This window comes from Tachypleus tridentatus, chromosome 10 (genome assembly GCF_004210375.1).
Source record: "Tachypleus tridentatus isolate NWPU-2018 chromosome 10, ASM421037v1, whole genome shotgun sequence".
In the NCBI taxonomy this organism is placed as follows: domain Eukaryota; kingdom Metazoa; phylum Arthropoda; class Merostomata; order Xiphosura; family Limulidae; genus Tachypleus; species Tachypleus tridentatus.
In genome coordinates this window covers 12,249,099-12,274,691 of record NC_134834.1, presented here as the reverse complement: position 1 = coordinate 12,274,691, position 25,593 = coordinate 12,249,099, and the positions used below count along the sequence as shown (strand labels likewise).

Below are 25,593 nucleotides of genomic sequence, written 5' to 3'. Positions count from 1 at the left end.
TGTTTAGTAATACTTTGATCTTTTTATTCACTAGTTTTAATTAGAGTACACGATTACAGTCACCTAACCGAAAGACAGTTTTTAAGTAACATGTTAAAGTCATTCTGGTTTATTTTACTTTTTCAAGGTTTGGTGAGAAGGAAGATTTCATGGAATTCTTAAACCAGTTTGTTGACAAGCAGCAGGACATCATGAAGAACTTCCTGCTGCAGATTTCTGTAAGGAAAACAATTTCACAGGAAACAAAATATTTTCATATCATGTTTTACAATGGAAACACTAAATCACTATTTAAAGATGAAAGAATACCTAACATTTACTACCTTACAGTAGAAGAACAATATTTCCTTCCTTGTCAAAGCTCTATTCATTCACGAAACCTGTTCAACATTCTGATAAATACCTAAATTATTCAATGCAAGTTTAATGATTTCCAGTTATTTAATCTAATTAGATAACGTACAAGTAAAACTGAACATTACATTTTATGAGCAACATTTTCATTGTTACTGAAAGGAAATACTGCTTTTTAATATAAATTAAAAATATAATTTTTCAAATGTTGCAAGTTCAAAGACCATTAATTAGATTTGAAGATATAAGGAATTATTTTGTTTAACTTTCTTCTGCATACTAATAATTTAGTTTTTAATGATCTACAGTATTAAATATATTAATGTACAGGTTTTAATGATCTGCAGTGTTAAAGATAGTAATACACAGTTTTTAACGATCTGCAGTGTTAAAGATAGTAATACACAGTTTTTAATGATCTGCAGTGTTAAAGATAATAATACACAGTTTTTAATGATCTGCAGTGTTAAAGATAATAATACACAGTTTTTAATGATCTGCAGTGTTAAAGATAATAATACACTTTTTAATGATCTGCAGTGTTAAAGATAGTAATACACAGTTTTAACGATCTGCAGTGTTAAAGATAATAATACACTTTTAATGATCTGCAGTGTTAAAGATAGTAATACACAGTTTTTAACGATCTGCAGTGTTAAAGATAATAATACACTTTTAATGATCTGCAGTGTTAAAGATAGTAATACACAGTTTTAACGATCTGCAGTGTTAAAGATAATAATACACTTTTAATGATCTGCAGTGTTAAAGATAGTAATACACAGTTTTTAACGATCTGCAGTGTTAAAGATAATAATACACTTTTTAATGATCTGCAGTGTTAAAGATAGTAATACACAGTTTTTAACGATCTATGGTGTTAAAGATGATGAACAGTTGTTGAATTATATCTATTACATACCCTTTCACAACGTATGTTTTTTATCTTTGTAAGTATATGTTATAAACTTAAACATTTTAAGTAATTGTTGATATATGTCTTCAAGAAAATAATTAATAATATGTGGTGTTAAAATTAATAAATAGTGTAAAATAACTGTTACTTTGCTTCTGATTTTTTGTAGTATAAATAAAATTTATAAAAAGTTACTTGTACCAACTTGGTTCACTTCACTCAGTAATAGGTCTTGTCAGGTGGTTTGCTAACGTTAATAGTGTGGTAGTCACCACTACACCTGTTGTAACCAAGCAGCCTTGGGTTTAGCAGATATAGTGTGATTCATGTATTAATTACACTACTTTCACTCAGAAGTTGTATTCATAATTATTTTAATTTTTATTATATTTTTATTATTTATGTATTATTTGCTAATGATTTCCTTTGCCTAAACACTGTGAAACAACATTTCTTATCCAATTTAAACTGATAAGAAATGTGCTGTTGTTATTGTCTGTCTTCCATTTTACTCACTATCTGTTTCTAGACACCCAAAGTAAACATTGTTCTCGATAAGTGTTATTCTAATGGGAAAGTAAATTTTGATAAGAATCAAAGCAAGCAGTAGCAGATCCTAATGTTTACAGATATGTCTCTAGACCTAGTTAAAACATCATTGTTAATGAAAGACATAATATTACAAACACTTTCTTAAATTTTTATATTTCTATTTAGACTCCAGGTGGAGGGGACAGCATTAATTTTGAAGGACAGATTGACCTTGGAAAAGAGTTGTCCATTTTACATTCTTTGCTAGTAGACTGCATTCCAGACATGAATAAAACAGTAAGACCTCTTTTAATGTGGCTCGTGATTGTTGTAACAATGTTATTTGATGAGAAAGCTCAGTTGATTATGGTGAAATCAGCCTGATGTGGCTTTGCTATAAGAAAACACACACACACACTCAGTTGATTATCACTTTTAATATTTATACTATTTATCAGACACTTAAAATATCGCAGGATAAACCATTTTTATTTGTACCATGTTAATGATATTTGTAATGCCTTTCATAGCATGTTAATTAAAGGATTGTTAACATAAGATAATAGTCAGATATCATTAGTGAAAGCAAGAATATATCTACAGATAGTCAAAACATTTCCTTATAATAAACCATTAATAACAACTACGTTTTGGAAGTTTTTAAAGAGTCGATGGTTTGCAGTATTATTTAGTAATGCTAATTCGGAGATTATTCTTAACAAAACAGAAAAGTAAATTACATTGCTGATTGTTATCCCAACTGACGTCACAACCATGAGTGATTGTAATGTGTTATCACAACTGACATCACAACCATGAGTGATTGTAATGTGTTATCCCAACTGACGTCACAACCATGAGTGATTGTAATCTGTTATCACAACTTACATCACAACCATGAGTAATTGTAATGTGTTATCACAACTTACATCACAACCATGAGTAATTGTAATGTGTTATCACAACTGACATCACAACCATGAGTAATTGTAATGTGTTATCACAACTGACATCACAACCATGAGTGATTGTAGTGTGTTATTACAACTGATGTCACAGCCATGAGTGATTGTAATGTGTTATCATAACTGACGTCACAACCATGAGTAATTGTAATGTGTTATCCCAACTGACATCACAACCATGAGTGATTGTAATCTGTTATCACAACTTACATCACAACCATGAGTAATTGTAATGTGTTATCACAACTTAAACTACAACCATGAGTGATTGTAGTGTGTTATTACAACTGATGTCACAGCCATGAGTAATTGTAATGTGTTATCACAACTGACATCACAACCATGAGTGATTGTAATGTGTTATCACAACTTAAACCACAACCATGAGTAATTGTAATGTGTTATCACAACTTACATCACAACCATGAGTAATTGTAATGTGTTATCACAACTTAAACCACAACCATGAGTGATTGTAGTGTGTTATTACAACTGATGTCACTCTAAAACTATTTTTATTTTTTGTGAACTGTATGACCTTTGTTTTATTTGTTTGTTTCAAAGTGAAAATTAATTCATAAGAAATGGAATATAAAACAATGTTGATCAAGCAGTTATTTATTAGGAACATCTAGAAGATCTTGAAGAACTTCAGCAGATTCTAAATGACATCTCTTCTTCATTGTCACAATCATCAGTGCTCCGTCAAATGAGCTCTCCAAATTTTGGTGACAAAGTACATAACATTCACTGTTTAATTGGTCCTACATCCTCTCTACCTGGAAATCCTGAACAATCACAACGAAAATCGACCATAAATTTGTTAGAATCAAGTAGAAACATCAAGGAAGATGACCTGCAGAAGAATGTTGATCTTGACCTCCAAAGTCAAGTCCCTCAACAGGTTGCATCTTCCCCAACTCGGTCTTTGAATCAGTCTAATATACTATATACTAGAACAGCCAAGTAAGTATCTCACCTCTCATCTATTTTACTGTTGTAGTTAGACTCAGTTATTTCTCTTTCCTTGGTCTATAATTTTGATTGATATCTTACTCAAAAAGAGTTATTTGACTATGAATTAATTGTACAGTTGTATTTCTTCTTTCTAAGTGTAGTAAAGAGATAAAATTTTATAAAATAGGTTGTTAGTCTGTTCATTTTTAAGTTTTTCTAGTTTTCTTGTTTGGTCTCCAAAATCCAAAATGCAATTGCATTGTGGTTAGTGTTAACAATTGAAAAAAAATTCAAGTCTTTTTTATTATTTTATTTTAAATTTTTATTATACCTTTCCCAGTTATCATAAACGTAGACGTAGTAAAGACCCAGCTGAAGATATGAACTCATTTGATGACTATGTACGATTTGAAGCATTAGAGAAGAGAGGATTCACATGTGATAAGCATTCCACTTCTACCTCAATCCACAGTACCTCATACAGTGAGACAAATTATCCAGATAGAAGACCAGCAACTAAAATGGTGGACCAAAAAGTACCTCATATTATTGACTCTGAAGGAACTCTTTTTAAGGGAAACCATCAGCCAATTGATGTGAAAAATCCCCAAAAAACCCAGCAAGGGTTTTCAGTTCTGACAAGAAACTTGCGTAATAGTTTTACTCATGATTACGATGAGGTTACAGATGAAAATGATGATCGCATGAAATCTCACAGCCAAAATTCTCTCTGTAAGGTAAGTTTTCTATTCCATTGTATCAGTATTCAAAAAGAAAATTCTGTTGCATCTGTGATCATTGCTTGTGAATTTTTCACACTACATACCTATCCAATGATTGGCTTATATTTTCAGGACAAAAATTTAGATTTCTTTGGTAGTTGTCACTGTTTTAAGTGAAGAGCTTATTTTAATATGATGGCTTAAAGAAAGACCTAGAAAACTTTTAAACCCATGCAATAAAATAATAAAAGTAAAAAATCCAAAGATGATAAGTTACCTCATCCCACAAATTAGCTATATTCATCATTATGTCTTCCAGAGAAGTTTACACACCACAAGCCTTGAGGTAACTCCCATCTAATTTCACGTGATTTATGTGAATTTTGTCACTATTCACGTCAAAAATCATGTGACATTAGATGGTAGTTGCAGTTGCCTCAAGACTAGTGTCATAGCTGAAACTGTGTGAAATGGTGAGTGTATGTTGTGGAAATAAATGTTCATATAAGGAAAGTGTTAATTCAAGTAAACTTAAGATAGTAAAACAGCTTAAAATTAATTATTGTGTAATAATTTTGATAACAAGAGCTTTACTTAACTTTGGACATTATAAACCACACCAAATAACATGTTTTAGTACCTTAAACATGGAGTCAGCATACTTCATTAACTAGGATATTGTTGTTTTTTTTTGTAGTGAGAAACATAAGTTCAAACAAACTTTACTGAATTACTAATCCTTTCTTACTAGGTTACAGATATGGGATCATCAAGGTACCGGTCAGTAAGGAACAGCAAATCCATTCCATCTCCTGGACTCTCACATGAACACATGACCTTCTCTTCTAATAATCATTATAGTTTTCGACCTCCCCTAGCCTTCAAGAATCCCATGTATAGCCTTAACATTTCCTGTGGAAGCATTAGTGACAGTGAATATTCTGAGGGTCCCAAAGAAGAAAGGAAGTCTAATGGTAACTCTCTTGACAGCAGATGTGGTATAACATTTCAAAATGGTGAACTTTGTATGCAACTCAGAATGTTGTTCCAATATTTCCTGTAAAGCTTATACTTGTAGAGAATCATTTTATACAAACACTAAGTAACCTCCAAACGTTATCATTATTCTCTTAAAAACATTTAATGCAACCATTCTGCTTCTTTTCTCTTAAAATAATGTCATAAAAGCCCTCCACCAGGAGAAAGGTGGAACACAACCATGCACACTAACTCCCTCTATGCATTTACACTTGTGAATCGTCATTGTTTTACAAGGCAAGTAAGAAAATATGCACTGGAATTAGAAAGGTAATGTTTGTGTGGAATGTATCTATTGGAAATACAGATAGAAGTTTATAGATGTGAAACACAGAAATCTGGGGTTCGATTCTCAGAGGATGGCAGAGTGCAAATGATGTACAGTCGAGTATCACAATAACAAGAAACTGATTACAACTTATCATGTTATGAAAGTGAATCAAAATACTTTTTTAAATTTAAGTTAATTTCTTTAACCAATGGTTTTAATGATTCATGTTTCCAATATGTTTGTTTTTTTAATGTAAATTTTCTTTGGTCTGAAGAAGTGATGAAGTTATTCAGTAGTTAAACATTGCTGTGTTATATTACAAGCCATATGGTAAGAGTATCCAATTGTTTAGTTACTTTTATCTTTGATGTTAGATCACTACAGTATTAGTTTAATATATCGTATTATTAAATGTAATTGAAGCAATCTGAATAACTTTAGATCAAAAAGTCATTCAATATCTGACAAACAATGCAACTTATCATTCAACATCTGACAAACAACACAACTTGTCATTCAATATCTGACAAATAACACAACTTATCATTCTACATCTGACAAACAATACAACTTATCATTCAATATCTGACAAACAACACAACTTATCATTTAACATCTGACAAACAATACAACTTATCATTCAATATCTGACAAACAACACAACTTATCATTTAACATCTGACAAACAATACAACTTATCATTCAACATCTGACAAACAATACAACTTATCATTCAACATCTGACAAACAATACAACTTATCATTCTACATCTGACAAACAATACAACTTATCATTCAATATGTGACAAACAATACAACTTATCATTCAATATCTGACAAACAACACAACTTATCATTTAACATCTGACAAACAACACAACTTATCATTTAACATCTGACAAACAATACAACTTATCATTCAACATCTGACAAACAATACAACTTATTATTCAACATCTGACAAACAATACAACTTATTATTCAACATCTGACAAACAATACCACTTATTATTCAATATCTGACAAACAATACAACTTATCATTCAACATCTGACAAACAATACAACTTATCATTCAACATCTGACAAACAATACAACTTATCATTCAACATCTGACAAACAACACAACTTATCAATCAGTATGTGACAAACAACACAACTTATCATTCAATATCTGACAAACAACACAACTTATCATTCAACATCTGACAAACAACACAACTTATCATTCAACATCTGACAAACAATACAACTTATCATTCAATATCTGACAAACAATACAACTTATCATTCAATATCTGACAAACAACACAACTTATCAATCAATATGTGACAAACAACACAACTTATCATTCAATATCTGACAAACAACACAACTTATCATTCAATATCTGACAAACAACACAACTTATCATTTAACATCTGACAAACAACACAACTTATCATTTAACATCTGACAAACAATACAACTTATCATTCAACATCTGACAAACAATACAACTTATTATTCAACATCTGACAAACAATACAACTTATTATTCAACATCTGACAAACAATACCACTTATCATTCAATATCTGACAAATAACACAACTTATCATTCAATATCTGACAAACAACACAACTTATCAATCAGTATGTGACAAACAACACAACTTATCATTCAATATCTGACAAACAATACAACTTATCATTCAACATCTGACAAACAACACAACTTATCAATCAGTATGTGACAAACAACACAACTTATCATTCAATATCTGACAAACAATACAACTTATTATTCAACATCTGACAAACAATACCACTTATTATTCAATATCTGACAAACAATACAACTTATCATTCAACATCTGACAAACAATACAACTTATCATTCAACATCTGACAAACAATACAACTTATCATTCAACATCTGACAAACAACACAACTTATCAATCAGTATGTGACAAACAACACAACTTATCATTCAATATCTGACAAACAACACAACTTATCATTCAACATCTGACAAACAACACAACTTATCATTCAACATCTGACAAACAATACAACTTATCATTCAATATCTGACAAACAATACAACTTATCATTCAATATCTGACAAACAACACAACTTATCAATCAATATGTGACAAACAACACAACTTATCATTCAATATCTGACAAACAACACAACTTATCATTTAACATCTGACAAACAACACAACTTATCATTTAACATCTGACAAACAATACAACTTATCATTCAACATCTGACAAACAATACAACTTATTATTCAACATCTGACAAACAATACAACTTATTATTCAACATCTGACAAACAATACCACTTATCATTCAATATCTGACAAATAACACAACTTATCATTCAATATCTGACAAACAACACAACTTATCAATCAGTATGTGACAAACAACACAACTTATCATTCAATATCTGACAAACAATACAACTTATCATTCAACATCTGACAAACAACACAACTTATCAATCAGTATGTGACAAACAACACAACTTATCATTCAATATCTGACAAACAACACAACTTATCATTCAACATCTGACAAACAACACAACTTATCATTCAACATCTGACAAACAATACAACTTATCATTCAATATCTGACAAACAATACAACTTATCATTCAATATCTGACAAACAACACAACTTATCAATCAATATGTGACAAACAACACAACTTATCATTCAATATCTGACAAACAACACAACTTATCATTTAACATCTGACAAACAACACAACTTATCATTTAACATCTGACAAACAATACAACTTATCATTCAACATCTGACAAACAATACAACTTATTATTCAACATCTGACAAACAATACAACTTATCATTCAATATCTGACAAACAATACAACTTATCATTCAATATCTGACAAACAACACAACTTATCAATCAATATGTGACAAACAACACAACTTATCATTCAATATCTGACAAACAACACAACTTATCATTTAACATCTGACAAACAACACAACTTATCATTTAACATCTGACAAACAATACAACTTATCATTCAACATCTGACAAACAATACAACTTATTATTCAACATCTGACAAACAATACCACTTATCATTCAATATCTGACAAACAACACAACTTATCATTCAATATCTGACAAACAATACAACTTATCATTCAACATCTGACAAACAACACAACTTATCAATCAGTATGTGACAAACAACACAACTTATTATTCAATATCTGACAAATAACACAACTTATCATTCAACATCTGACAAACAACACAACTTATCATTCAATATCTGACAAACAACACAACTTATCATTCAATATCTGACAAACAATACAACTTATCATTCAACATCTGACAAACAATACAACTTATCATTCAACATCTGACAAACAATACAACTTATCATTCAACATCTGACAAACAACACAACTTATCAATCAGTATGTGACAAACAACACAACTTATCATTCAATATCTGACAAACAACACAACTTATCATTCAACATCTGACAAACAACACAACTTATCATTCAACATCTGACAAACAATACAACTTATCATTCAATATCTGACAAACAATACAACTTATCATTCAATATCTGACAAACAACACAACTTATCAATCAATATGTGACAAACAACACAACTTATCATTCAATATCTGACAAACAACACAACTTATCATTTAACATCTGACAAACAACACAACTTATCATTTAACATCTGACAAACAATACAACTTATCATTCAACATCTGACAAACAATACAACTTATTATTCAACATCTGACAAACAATACAACTTATTATTCAACATCTGACAAACAATACCACTTATTATTCAATATCTGACAAACAATACAACTTATCATTCAACATCTGACAAACAATACGACTTATTATTCAATATCTGACAAACAATACAACTTATCATTCAACATCTGACAAACAATACAACTTATCATTCAACATCTGACAAACAATACAACTTATTATTCAACATCTGACAAACAATACAGCTTATCATTCAACATCTGACAAACAATACCACTTATTATTCAATATCTGACAAACAACACAACTTATCATTCAACATCTGACAAACAATACAACTTATCATTCAACATCTGACAAACAATACAACTTATTATTCAACATCTGACAAACAATACAACTTATCATTCAACATCTGACAAACAATACCACTTATTATTCAATATCTGACAAACAATACAACTTATCATTCAACATCTGACAAACAATACAACTTATCATTCAATATCTGACAAACAACACAACTTATCATTCAACATCTGACAAACAATACCACTTATTATTCAACATCTGACAAACAATACAACTTATCATTCAACATCTGACAAACAATACAACTTATCATTCAACATCTGACAAACAACACAACTTATCATTCAACATCTGACAAACAATACAACTTATCATTAAATATCTGACAAACAACACAACTTATCATTCAACATCTGACAAACAATACAACTTATTATTCAACATCTGACAAACAATACAACTTATCATTCAACATCTGACAAACAATACAACTTATCATTCAACATCTGACAAACAATACAACTTATTATTCAATATCTGACAAACAATACAACTTATTATTCAATATCTGACAAACAATACAACTTATCATTCAACATCTGACAAACAACACAACTTATCATTCAATATCTGACAAACAATACAACTTATCATTAAATATCTGACAAACAACACAACTTATCATTCAACATCTGACAAACAATACAACTTATTATTCAACATCTGACAAACAATACAACTTATTATTCAATATCTGACAAACAACACAACTTATCATTCAATATCTGACAAACAATACCACTTATCATTCAATATCTGACAAACAATACAACTTATCATTCAATATCTGACAAACAATACAACTTATCATTCAACATCTGACAAACAATACAACTTATCATTCAACATCTGACAAACAATACAACTTATTATTCAATATCTGACAAACAATACAACTTATCATTCAACATCTGACAAACAACACAACTTATCATTCAACATCTGACAAACAACACAACTTATCATTCAATATCTGACAAACAACACAACTTATCATTCAATATCTGACAAACAATACAACTTATCATTAAATATCTGACAAACAACACAACTTATCATTCAACATCTGACAAACAATACAACTTATTATTCAACATCTGACAAACAATACAACTTATCATTCAACATCTGACAAACAATACAACTTATTATTCAACATCTGACAAACAATACAACTTATTATTCAATATCTGACAAACAATACAACTTATCATTCAACATCTGACAAACAACACAACTTATCATTCAATATCTGACAAACAATACAACTTATCATTAAATATCTGACAAACAACACAACTTATCATTCAACATCTGACAAACAATACAACTTATTATTCAACATCTGACAAACAATACAACTTATCATTCAACATCTGACAAACAATACAACTTATCATTCAACATCTGACAAACAACACAACTTATCATTTAACATCTGACAAACAACACAACTTATCATTCAATATCTGACAAACAATACAACTTATCATTCAATATCTGACAAACAACACAACTTATCAATCAGTATGTGACAAACAACACAACTTATCATTCAATATCTGACAAACAACACAACTTATCATTCAACATCTGACAAACAACACAACTTATCATTCAATATCTGACAAACAATACAACTTATCATTCAATATCTGACAAACAACACAACTTATCAATCAATATGTGACAAACAACACAACTTATCATTCAATATCTGACAAACAACACAACTTATCATTTAACATCTGACAAACAACACAACTTATCATTTAACATCTGACAAACAATACAACTTATCATTCAACATCTGACAAACAACACAACTTATCATTTAACATCTGACAAACAATACAACTTATCATTCAACATCTGACAAACAATACAACTTATCATTCAATATCTGACAAATAACACAACTTATCAATCAACATCTGACAAACAACACAACTTATCAATCAGTATGTGACAAACAACACAACTTATCATTTAACATCTGACAAACAATACAACTTATCATTCAACATCTGACAAACAATACAACTTATTATTCAATATCTGACAAACAATACAACTTATCATTCAACATCTGACAAACAATACAACTTATTATTCAATATCTGACAAACAATACAACTTATCATTCAACATCTGACAAACAATACAACTTATCATTCAACATCTGACAAACAATACAACTTATCATTCAACATCTGACAAACAACACAACTTATCATTCAACATCTGACAAACAACACAACTTATCATTCAACATCTGACAAACAACACAACTTATCATTCAACATCTGACAAACAACACAACTTATCATTCAACATCTGACAAACAATACAACTTATCATTCAACATCTGACAAACAACACAACTTATCATTCAATATCTGACAAACAACACAACTTATCATTCAACATCTGACAAACAACACAACTTATCATTCAACATCTGACAAACAACACAACTTATCATTCAACATCTGACAAACAACACAACTTATCATTCAACATCTGACAAACAACACAACTTATCATTCAACATCTGACAAACAATACAACTTATCAATCAGTATGTGAGAAACAATATAACTTAAAATTGACTTTTTTTTCTCCACACTGAAACAGAAACCAGCAACATGAAACTATGTGACAGAAATGTTTGTCCTTCATCGCCATCGTCTGAAAATGATACAGCCACATCACAAATACAGTCATTTCTATCAGGGTCCCCATCAAGACTTCCTCAGTTATCGTATTTTCATAGTTATCCTCAGCTATGGAAAATTCACAGGCTTGAAAGACGAGGATCAGCAGACCAACTTTCACGGAGTCCAAAACAGTGAGTAGTAACGTACATGTTTACCAAAACAGTGAGTAGTAACGTACACATGTACCAAAACAGTAAGTAGTAACGTTCATGTTTACCAAAACAGTGAGTAGTAACGAACATGTTTACCAAAACAGTGAGTAGTAACGTACATGTTTACCAAAACAGTGAGTAGTAACGTACATGTTTACCAAAACAGTGAGTAGTAACGTACATGTTTACCAAAACAGTGAGTAGTAACGTACATGTTTACCAAAACAGTAAGTAGTAACGTACATGTTTACCAAAACAGTAAGTAGTAACGTACATGTTTACCAAAACAGTGAGTAGTAACGTACATGTTTACCAAAACAGTAAGTAGTAACGTACATGTTTACCAAAACAGTAAGTAGTAAGCATTACATGTTTACCAAAACAGTGAGTAGTAACGTACATGTTTACCAAAACAGTGAGTAGTAACGTACATGTTTACCAAAACAGTGAGTAGTAACATTACATGTTTACCAAAACAGTGAGTAGTAACGTACATGTTTACCAAAACAGTAAGTAGTAACGTTCATGTTTACCAAAACAGTGAGTAGTAGCATTACATGTTTACCAAAACAGTGAGTAGTAACGTACATGTTTACCAAAACAGTAAGTAGTAACGTTCATGTTTACCAAAACAGTGAGTAGTAACGTACATGTTTACCAAAACAGTGAGTAGTAACGTACACATGTACCAAAACAGTAAGTAGTAACGTACATGTTTACCAAAACAGTGAGTAGTAACGTACACATGTACCAAAACAGTAAGTAGTAACGTTCATGTTTACCAAAACAGTGAGTAGTAACGAACATGTTTACCAAAACAGTGAGTAGTAACGTACACATGTACCAAAACAGTAAGTAGTAACGTTCATGTTTACCAAAACAGTGAGTAGTAACGTACACATGTACCAAAACAGTAAGTAGTAACGTTCATGTTTACCAAAACAGTGAGTAGTAACGAACATGTTTACCAAAACAGTGAGTAGTAACGTACACATGTACCAAAACAGTAAGTAGTAACGTTCATGTTTACCAAAACAGTGAGTAGTAACGAACATGTTTACCAAAACAGTGAGTAGTAACGTACATGTTTACCAAAACAGTAAGTAGTAACGTACATGTTTACCAAAACAGTAAGTAGTAACGTACATGTTTACCAAAACAGTGAGTAGTAACGTACATGTTTACCAAAACAGTGAGTAGTAACGTACATGTTTACCAAAACAGTGAGTAGTAACGTACACGTGTACCAAAACAGTGAGTAGTAACGTACACGTTTACCAAAACAGTGAGTAGTAACGCATTACCGTTTACCAAAACAGTGAGTAGTAAGCATTACATGTTTACCAAAACAGTGAGTAGTAGCGTACATGTTTACCAAAACAGTAAGTAGTAACGTACATGTTTACCAAAACAGTGAGTAGTAATGTACACATGTACCAAAACAGTGAGTAGTAACGTACATGTTTACCAAAACAGTGAGTAGTAATGTACACATGTACCAAAACAGTGAGTAGTAACGTACATGTTTACCAAAACAATGAGTAGTAACGTACATGTTTACCAAAACAATGAGTAGTAATGTACATGTTTACCAAAACAGTGAGTAGTAACGTACATGTTTACCAAAACAGTGAGTAGTAAGGTACATGTTTACCAAAACAGTAAGTAGTAACGTACATGTTTACCAAAACAGTGAGTAGTAATGTACACATGTACCAAAACAGTGAGTAGTAACGTACATGTTTACCAAAACAGTGAGTAGTAACGTACATGTTTACCAAAACAATGAGTAGTAGCATTACATGTTTACCAAAACAGTGAGTAGTAACGTACATGTTTACCAAAACAGTGAGTAGTAACGTACATGTTTACCAAAACAGTGAGTAGTAACGTACATGTTTACCAAAACAATGAGTAGTAACATACACATGTTTACCAAAACAGTGAGTAGTAACGTACATGTTTACCAAAACAGTAAGTAGTAACGTACGCATGCACCAAAACAGTGAGTAGTAACATACACATGTACCAAAACAGTGAGTAGTAACATACACATGTACCAAAACAGTGAGTAGTAACGCATTACACATGTACCAAAACAGTGAGTAGTAACGCATTACACGTACCAAAAACAGTAAGTAGTAACATACACATGTACCAAAACAGTGAGTAGTATGCTTAATGCACATGTACCAAAACAGTGAGTAGTAACATACACATGTACCAAAACAGTGAGTAAGTAGCATTACATGTACCAAAACAGTAAGTAGTAACATACACATGTACCAAAACAGTGAGTAGTAACGTACACATGTACCAAAACAGTGAGTAGTAACATACACATGTACCAAAACAGTGAGTAGTAACGTACACATGTACCAAAACAGTAAGTAGTAACATACACATGTACCAAAACAGTAAGTAGTAACATACACATGTACCAAAACAGTGAGTAGTAACGTACACATGTACCAAAACAGTGAGTAGTAACGTACACGTTTACCAAAACAGTAAGTAGTAACGTTCACGTTTACCAAAACAATGAGTAGTAACGTACACGTTTACCAAAACAGTAAGTAGTAACGAACACGTGTACTAAAATGGTAAGTAGTAAAGTGACTTATGTGTTAGATGTATTTAATAAATTGGGTCATGCAGCCTAGTAACTTGTGTGTTAGATATATTTAATAAATTGGGTCATGCAGCCTAGTGACTTATGTGTTAGATATATTTAATAAATTGGGTCATGCAGCCTAGTGACTTATGTGTTAGATATATTTAATAAATTGGGTCATGCAGACTAGTGACTTATGTGTTAGATATATTTAATAAATTGGGTCATGCAGCCTAGTGACTTATGTGTTAGATATATTTAATAAATTGGGTCATGCAGCCTAGTAACTTGTGTGTTAGATATATTTAATAAATTGGGTCATGCAGCCTAGTGACTTATGTGTTAGATATATTTAATAAATTGGGTCATGCAGACTAGTGACTTATATGTTAGATATATTTAATAAATTGGGTCATGCAGCCTAGTGACTCGTGTGTTGGAATGAAAGTGAGGGTTTGTGGTTACCATGTGCTGAGCCATGGGTGTATTATAAGAGTTATGGTCAAATTCCACTGTTTCATTACAATAACTCAAGTGTTGATGGTGTGTACTTTTGGTCAGCTGCATGCCATCTAGTTTTGCCAGATCAAAATTAGTACACATAGTCCTTATACAGTACAAACATCCAAGCAAATATTTGAAAATGTTCGTATATTACTTTTATAGTTTATTGACTTAGATATTAAACAATAAAAATACATGTAGTGAATGAATTAAACTTTCCCAGTCTGTGAATCCAAAGGTTTACAGTTCATTTTCTATTGCATGAAACATTTGCTGGGCTTTGGGCCCTTGCAAGCATTATCAGGGTAATGGTCAAATCTCATTGTTAGGTAAAAGAAGAGTGTCCAATGAGTTGGTGGAGGAATAATTGTCTTCCCTTTAGTTTAACAGTTCAAAATTAGAGGTGGTTAGTGCATATAGCCCTTGTGTAAGTAGCTTTGCACAAATATCCAAACAAAGATTTGAATATATTCAAAGATTAACTTTATATTTCATTGGTTAAATGTCTCTCATAACTCTCCTTTTATTGGACGTGAGTTAAATCAGTTATTCGATAAATAAAATATTAAAAGCATTGATATATTTAAAAAAATTATTGTTACATTCTCTTGTTGGTAAATAATTATTATAAGACACTAACTGAGTTAATGTTAATTTCAATTAAAATAATACAAAATAAACAATCTCTGAAACACATGCAAGTTTCTTTCTATTTTTAAATAGAAAACCTGAAAAAGTGCTTAGTTTTGAAACTTGTAATATTAATAAAATCAATCACATAAAATAAACTATGTTTGTAATGAAACAATAACTGATTTTGTTATACAATTAGAACCTCTTATTTTTAAAAGACTCTAAATCTGCTATTTGATAGTTTAAAATGAAATCCTAATAAGATATAACTGACTTCCATAGAGAAGGTGTACAAGTGTGTAATCCACTTCACAATTCAAGTTCTTTTGAAACTAAAAGATACAGAACACTAGAAGAGGTAAGTGTTGTTATAAATGTGGGAACGTGTGTTGTTCTGTTTGCTTGTTTTCTGTTTATTGTTTGCTATAGGACATTGTATCTATAGTCACATCTGTTGCATGTTTTAATTTCATGTTACGAGGGTTTTCCCAACCTCTTTTCCATATCTTTGTTTGATGAGTCATAAAAATATTCAAATGTAACACTTCAGATTTAAACTTTTTACTACACGAGTTTTTCTTCCAATTATTTCATTATAAAGAAATTAATTACAACTGTATTACTTTACTTTATTAAGAATCTGGTGTATTATTGTAAATATTTACTGTTATAGTAATGACTGGAAATTTAATTAATCTACAACAAATCTCTATTTCAGTTTCAGTGTTAAGTGTTGGGAAAATATAAAAATGAATACAGTTAGCTACCAGTAACTCATATAATTATCTTTGGTTATTCCACACTGTTATGTAATAAACAGTGTTTAACAGTATGTGTTTGTTCTGTAGACCCAGTAAAATGAAAACCTTTGCCAGGAAGAGAGAAGTTATATTTTCTTTAAACATCGTTATAATTAAAGTATATAATACATCTAGAGTGTGTTGCTCTTTTGAGGAAAATATCCATATATTTTAATTGGTTTGTAATAAGTACTGTTGTTTTATTCTTTTGTGAGGAATTAATATTGAAAATATTTTAGTGTTTGCGTTTTTTACCTGTCTTGTCCGAGTTTGTTGTTATAATTTCTTAAAAGCTAAAATTCCGTAACTGATTTTGTATTCACTAGTTCAGTGGTATGTATAATAATTACTAAGGCTCGTGTTTAATAATGTTTAGATATTCACATATACAGCAATGTTTACAAGGTCTGAGTTATTATATCTAAGTCTGTATCAGTAATATCCAAGTGTCTGCATGGCTTGTGCCAATGTCTTTGTGACCATCTCAGCCCAAGTTTGTGAGGTTTCTTCAGTGGTGTTATGACTATTATCTTTTCTGACTACCATAATCTTATTTCTACAGTAATACCCATCTGCATGTTTCTTTTCCAATAAATACACACCTTTTTGACCAATCACGATAACCTGTGCCATCACCAGGAATGTACATGTCAGTTGCCTCACTGTTTCAGTTTGACAACTGAAAATTAAAGACTTTTATGTGTCGGTTTTGCAGAAAAACTGTATGTTCTGTATACTCTGGAATGTGTTAATTGTCCATTAGTATATAAAACTCTCTTTTTTTAATTTGAAGTTATTGTAATAATAACCTATCTAGTGTTAGTATGAAGAATAGATTCAACGTATTCAGATCTCACTCTAATGGCTGTACTCCAGTGACACTTGCTACACTGTGATTATGTATATGACATGCTTATGAGTTGATAAGTTAAACCTTTGATGATAAATGCACCTTCACAATTTATTCTGAATGTTTTGGCACCTGGTCATTAATTTTACCCGTGCATGAGACTTCAAGCACTTGAAAAATTATTTTAAAATGCAACGAGATACACAAATTCCACTCAGCCTGTTCAATCAAGACGTTTAATATCTGCATGTTCGTACCTAGAAATTAATAACATCTAGTTTTGGGTTCCTGACCTTGCGAACTTTGGAAATTTGAATTGACTACTTTGAAATACCACTTGTCTTGTTGGCTTATGTACAACAATGCATCAAGTCTGTCCTGTGGATATGAATTCCTGTACTTTTCCCTGTAACAGTATCATGTTGAAGTAGAATCACTAAAGGAACTGATGACAGATCTACAAAGAAAGCTAACAGAGGCAGAAAACAAACTTTCAAAACCAGATACCCGTGCTAACAGAAACCCGATATCTAGACAGACAAGACTGAGTGAAGTGAAAATGCAACAGATCAATCAACAGAGACATAAAGATGAAAGGTTTCAAAGTATTATCACTAGGTAGGAATATTTACATTTTATTCACTTATATATATATATATATATATATATATTACAAAGAGTTAAATGTTCATAAAGATTAGTTTTATTATTTATATAAACAGGTGCAGTGGTATGGGGTGACTTGTTGTGGCTAAAGCAACCCCAAAATGTGCCCCTCACCTACCCTAAAACAATTCTTACTATTAAAGACTGCTTGCTTCCTAAGTAATACAGTATGCATGCCCACAAAATGTGGGGTGTATCCCCTACAATTCTTTTAAAGAGCCCACCTTGGTTCCCACATTAGGAAGAGAATGACAGTGTATCTTTATACAGGACACAAGTAGCAAGAAATAGTTAGAATGAATCTTAAAGTTTCTGTGTTCAGCAGTGGAAAATATAGAACAACTTTAAGTTTTGGCAACATAGGAGTTGTCTTACAGTTTAGATTGTATTAGTTTTCAAACAGGGTGGTTGGCTTCTGGAATGAACTGCATTCATTGGTTGTAGAGACAGAAAATTTAACTGAGTTCAAGAATAGACTGGGTGGATATAAATGAATAGTAAAGAATGGTTATAGCTGGGAGCTGGAAGGGACATCCTTGATTGGCTAATAAGCTCCAATTTGTCCTTTTGAAATTTTATGACTTCACGAAATAACATAATTTTATAACTCCATCTTTAGAAACTTGTAGGCATAATAAACCTCTGATACAGTTTAAAATCACAGTTATAGCTATTCATGACTTTCTTCACATATATTGTTATTCCTAAACATCTATTTCATGTATTAACTCATTTTGTAATTCACTATTATTTGTCATTCTTAAACCACTCATAAACCAGTGGCTACCAAAGTAAAACTTTTTTACAGGTTGTAGTTTCTGTCAGAAACATTAAGTACGTTTCAGCATAGTTTGAAATAACGAAACAGAAAAACTCAGTTTTTATGGTAATATTTGTTCCAGGTCAAAGGCAAAAATTAGTTTATGTATTTAGTTGTTTCATTCGCACTTTATTTTAAGTAGCGAGTCTTGCATGGCTTACAGACCAGCTAACTAAGGAACAGTCCTCGTGCAGCCATGAGTTCTACTATTTTTTGTGTGGCACATATAAGTTTAAATCTTCATGGTTTATAATATCATAAGTATCTTAATTTGGATACTACATAAAAGAAATTTTGTCACGCTTTTGATATGTTTATTGTGTCAAATTTTGTATGGAGGGAAAAATAACAATATATTTTGCATTAAAACCTAATCTAAATTAGATCTTTAAGAAACACATAGAGGGCAGGCATTAGCAAGGAAAGAAAAAAGGAATTGCAGTCAAATGATTAATAGTCGAGTTATTTCCACAGATTAATGAAGGTGGAGGAAGAACTGCGTCAGGAATACCAAGAAATGCAAGGAATCATTGCTAACAGACAGAAAGTAATAGATGCCCAAGAACGTAGGATTCAGCTTCTAGATGCTGCCAATCTAGAACTGACATCTGCCTTGGAACATCTACAGAAGCAGAACATCTGGAGTCCTCATTCTTGTGAAGATCTGTTAACGGAAAATACAAAGTTGAGTTTTAGAAGTAGCTCTTGTTAATGGGAGTGTGACAGATTTTCTACTGAGTTTTCTGTTAAAGACAGTTGGACATGTTGCTCTTGTAACTGTTGGATGTCAGTCTAACACGCTCATTGAAGGAACTCAAAGAAGCATTTTGTTTCTCATAGAATTATAAATGTTGGAGAAACAGTTGTGTCTCAGATCTTCTGTTGCCATAGTTTTTTCCTACAGAAAATTCTGTGTAATAAACAGCAGAGTGAATATATAACAACATATGTTATACACAAATGGAGTGATGCACTAGGCTGTAATTAGTGCCCAAAGGGTTATTGACAGTATAAAGTAGATCTTAACGCCAGAGATGTGTACTTTATGTAAGGTTTAATTCATGTGTATTACATAAGCTGGAATACTCTGTATATTGTTTCAAAAATAATCATATTTTGACTTTCTTACTTTTATCCAAGTTTCTCGGTGATTTAGTTCAACAGTCGTTTTTCTGTTGAAATGTTATGAAAGGGACATAACTATGATTTTAAACTTGAAATTTGGAAAGTAATAGTGATTACACGTGTAAAATACTGGTTAAAATAGAGCAATGTTACATCGGTATTTAATTAAGCGTAAAGGTTATTTATTTTATCAGAGCTATCAAAATACTTCAGGGATAAAATTAGGAAACATGTTAGAAAGTGCTTATAAAATACAAATTTCTCTGGTGCCCTTTCTCTCAATGAGACTTGTAGGGTTAACTTTGATTTGTTCTGGTTGTGACAGTGTAAAATATCCTGTTGAACTACTAGTCATTTACTGTATGAAATAATGTTAGATATTATGTGTGTCTGCCAGAAAAATGGAAACTAGTGGTCAAAACAGTCTTCTTGTGTAAGTTAGGTGTACAACTTCTTCTAACTTAGTATTTAACATATCTTTGTGGAGAAGGAAAATGTAAGTAACATACAGTTTTCACATAACTTCAGTACAAATGTTCATGGTTACAAGTGCCTTTTGCTGGTGATATGAACCAAGAATGTAATATATTAATCAGTTTACACCCTTAATATTTAGGATGGGCAGGACAAAAACAACCTTCTTTAATATGGTAACTAGCATATAGTCCATCAAAAATGGCAAGGCAAATGCTACCATCCCCACCCCATAGTGTACCGTATCCTCGCATTTCATACCTGTGGAATAAATAAATTTTTCATGATCAAGCTTGACTAACAAAGAAGCAGAAAAGTACAGTTGAGATAGTTGGTGAATTCCTTTGTGAACCAATCGAACTAAGATGATTTGTAAATGAATTTGGACCATGTTCATAGAATACTTATGAGTAACAATCAGTTAGATTAACAGCTTATGATATGCAGAAACACTAGTATGTTTTAATAATATTATGTTCCAACAACGTCTTTTTACATTATGTTGTTAGTCTTTCTGTGTACTGATAATATAAAATGAAATGTGTATACAACAAAACTGCTAAAATATTTGTTGATTTCTTAACTTAGGAGTCTTATTTGATTGAATATATTTGTATTTTATTTAAAATGCTGGTGATATAACAGAAAATAGCGTAATTAAGAAGGGATTTAAGTTTAATATCAAACTGTATGTTCACTTTCCTAATAAATTTTATGCACTTGGTTCTAGGCTAGGTGATCTCACACTGTCGTTAGGCTTATTGTACAAACACTCACTACACTTATAAGGTTTCATGACACCCCCTGTCAATGACATTGTAATGTGCAGTCAGTAATCAAACTATTCTATCTTGATAAATGCATTCTGACATACTTTTGTTACTCCTACTATTATGAGAAATCAAGCATGACCTAAGGAGACAAACACTGGCTTTAATATAGGTTAGGTTATAGTTTACATGCAACAGAAGTGTGTTGTCTCTTACAGTTTAAAAACATTATTTATTTGTTGTTTTTTTTAGAATAATTTTCATTAAGACGTCTTTTGTTAAAAGTCAAGTGTGTAAATATGCATGTCCTTCACCACTTTGAATTTTTTTATTATTATTTTAGATCAAATGGTAGAATCTGTGTGTTTTGCTTAATTTTTATGGTGTACCATTTAATCATTAAACATGAACTTTCATGTCTTCTTAATGTTTATGGTGACCCTAATGTCTTCGAGTACAGTACGTAGATACCTTTGACTTCAGAGAGCAACCTTTAAATGTGGCATGTAAGATGGCAGTGCAGTCAACAAGATGACTAGTGAACAAGTTGCCCTCTGAACTAAATTTGCCCTGTATCCCAGTTAGAGAAGCTGCCCTCTCCCTTGAAATCAAAGTTATGCCACTGAGTTAGATGCTATTCTCTTGAACATTGAGATGAGTTACATAGGGTATTCAAGACGAACATACAGTGATGAAACACTGCCGGTTTCAAAAATAAAATTGGATTTACAACTGTTTTGTTTGCAGTCAAATGTGTATTCAATATGTTTACCTTTTTTTTGAGCAGCTCTCTTTGCTACTGACTTGATATCAAATAGCCTCCAGCTTTTGTTCATTAATAGATCAGAACTAAAACAAAGGAAGTGGTTTCATAGTTGTGTCAAATGCATTTACAAGTTGATGTAGTTTTCTTTTATGCAGTACAGAAAGTTTTTATCGAGTCGATCATTATGGTATCTTGTGTTATTACCACGATATCCAAATTGATGTCATAAAAGTTGACTTTAAGTGTTTTGTCATGAGGGTTAAGTTTTGTTTTAAGCTGGCTAGAAGTAACGTTATGAGATATGTCTTCTCTGTGATAGGGTCGGTTGAATCAGAAGTCACAAACTGCTGTTAACTATTCATAATCTATATTGTGCCTTGGAATACATCAGCTTCGGAACAAAAATATATTTGTCTTGTGATGTCCATGTAAAATGGCTCACATTCCACTAAAACTGACTGGAATTTATAGCTCTTGGTACCATTAAAAAAATATGTAATAAAACAAATAAAGCTAAGAAAAAATTTAACAGTGAGTAGCTCTAATAATAATAAAAGATTGGACTAATCTTTACCTAATCTTATACTGACACCTTTTCCTTGGCTAAGTTGTATTTAAAAATCAAATTATTACAACAGTTAAATAATTGTTTATTTTGTAGTTTTATCAAAATGTGATTTAATGAGGTCTTACATTATTATCTTAACTTGATATTTAAGTTCAATGGAGAGGTTTCTACAAGTTGCTGAAAATATTGTCCAGTAGCACAAGGCCTGTAAACATGTATTATCCATATGCTGTACCAAACTTACCATAACCTCATATTTTTATTATACCTTACATTTTCATAAAATAACCTCAAGTTGACTTAACTTAGTTCTAGTGGTCGTAATGATCTGTTCCTTAATGCTTTATTGATTTTAACAGTTCAGTTCTTCATACCAGATCTCTGTCTACTTATTAACTTGTTATTCATGATTAGTTGACCTCTCTTCTTCTAAACTAACTCCTTCTTGAAGAATGATTTTAATGGCTTAAGTCTGTTCATACTCTATTACCCACTGTCCTTGGAGTAACAATGTTGATCAGTGGTATGAAGTGAAAGTCAACATTGATGTATTCAGTTTATTACACTTCAACATGTTTGTGACAAAAATTGAGACCCTATTCATTCTTTAGCATCAAATCAGTTAGAAAGTTTATTATTTATGTGGCCTAGTGAGGACTGGTAAAGTCTGTTTTTTTACCTTCTCCCCCCAAAACTTGAATAAAATAGATGTTTACAATGAAATAGTATAGCCTTAGGAAATAGTTTGAAACTTAGTAAAATGTGTGTAAATATATATATATATAGACTCCATACATCAAACTTAGTAAGTGTAAATAAGTCTGTGCTATTATTTAACTTTTAAGTTGACTTATATATATTACAGCATGTTTAGCTTTAAATTGTCCTTCGAATATAAACAAATGTAGTTGAACGTAATGCCATAGAAAATGGCCATTTATCACGTATTAAAAATCGTATATCTCATCAGTATGGTGTGAGTTGCTTTTGTCTGGTATACACATCATGGCCAAGAGCAGTTTATAATTTTTTGTTCATACTTGTAGAAAAGAATTAACTTTTAAAAATAAACACAGTTCTTCATAACTCCCAAAACTATGCCTTGTGAAACACACATAAAAGAAAACATCGGTTTAAAGATGTCTGTTAATAATTATATGTAAAGTACTTACATGTGTGTTTGTTGGTTTTTTATGCGAAATTTCTTATAAAAATTCTTTAATCACAGGTCAGTATATTATTTTCTGTGACAAGTGCCAAAGGCCTTGTTTATACCACTGAAAATGGCGTTTATATGGACGTATAACTGAAATAATATTACCAACCATATGTGTGGACCAGCACAAACACGTTTTCTGTTTAAGTCTTATGGTTGTCACACTTACATACAGGAAGTGAAATGCGTTACAATTAAAACAAACAAGTTAATTAAATGATTAACAACATATAGTAGGCTTTCAACATACGATAGCGCTTCTGTTAGTGTTACTAAACTTACCTCAGGATGAGAAATGCGTTAAACAAACAAGTTAATTAAATGATAAAAACATATAGTAGGCCTTCCGTATGGAGTAACGCTTCTGTTAGTGTTATTTATGTGTCTCTAATTTACTTATGGTTAACTTTGTTACACTGAAAAATTAACTAATTCTGAGAGCACCAGATTATTTGTTGTTCGAAATTTTCAGTCAATAACTGTTTTACTCTTGCATCCACTTCTTCAATTTTCACTTTTACTAAAATCTGATTAATTAGCTGTCACACAGAATACTGATATCCCCGGGCATGTATGTAAATCTCAAAAGTGTAACACTTCATTGAAGATTTAGACATTATTTTAATAGTAAATAGGAAAGCAGTAAGATTTATAAATTGTGTAACTTTCAAAATATAATTGCCCAATCATCATAAACTCATACATTAAAATGTATAACGTACGCACCTGTTTAACTCCAGCATAAAATTTGTCTAGAACACTGACAGGAACTCCTATATCGTTTCGAAATGAATCGAAGTGTTTTCATTATGTTGAGAAAGAAAAAAAAAAAATCTTCAAAATTCTGAACCTCGTCATCTGTAAGTAAACTAAATCTTTTCACTTCTGTTGTAGAGGTTTGAGTAAGTTATTTGTATTTAGGCCTAAGCGAAACAGATTGTTTTCTTTTGCGACGGTAGCACTTGTAGCAACAGCCTTGACAACCAGACGAT

General features: G+C 31.2%; 1 protein-coding gene and 1 long non-coding RNA gene across 4 annotated transcripts in view; one reads left to right on the top strand and one right to left on the bottom strand.

Annotated features, from left to right (window-relative positions):
- The window catches only part of LOC143228753 (disabled homolog 2-interacting protein-like), a 29,289-nt gene extending 8,874 nt beyond the window's left edge, over positions 1-20,415 (top strand). The window contains exons 10-18 of one of the 3 annotated variants that reach the window (XM_076460069.1): positions 128-218; positions 1,988-2,098; positions 3,392-3,732; positions 4,064-4,460; positions 5,197-5,419; positions 12,561-12,774; positions 16,829-16,904; positions 18,612-18,814; positions 20,157-20,415. In XM_076460069.1, the coding sequence (XP_076316184.1) occupies positions 128-218; positions 1,988-2,098; positions 3,392-3,732; positions 4,064-4,460; positions 5,197-5,419; positions 12,561-12,774; positions 16,829-16,904; positions 18,612-18,814; positions 20,157-20,394 (1,894 nt within the window). In that variant the 3' untranslated portion in view covers positions 20,395-20,415. Of the gene's footprint in view, positions 1-127; positions 219-1,987; positions 2,099-3,391; positions 3,733-4,063; positions 4,461-5,196; positions 5,420-12,560; positions 12,775-16,828; positions 16,905-17,394; positions 18,555-18,611; positions 18,815-20,156 lie in introns of those variants that run through there. The other 2 variants (XM_076460071.1, XM_076460070.1) reach the window with 2 other exon arrangements.
- LOC143228755 (uncharacterized) lies at positions 3-25,593 on the bottom strand. The gene is made up of 2 exons (XR_013015447.1): positions 25,328-25,593; positions 3-216 (listed from the first exon to the last, which is right to left on the bottom strand). It is a non-coding gene; the product is annotated as an uncharacterized LOC143228755 (long non-coding RNA).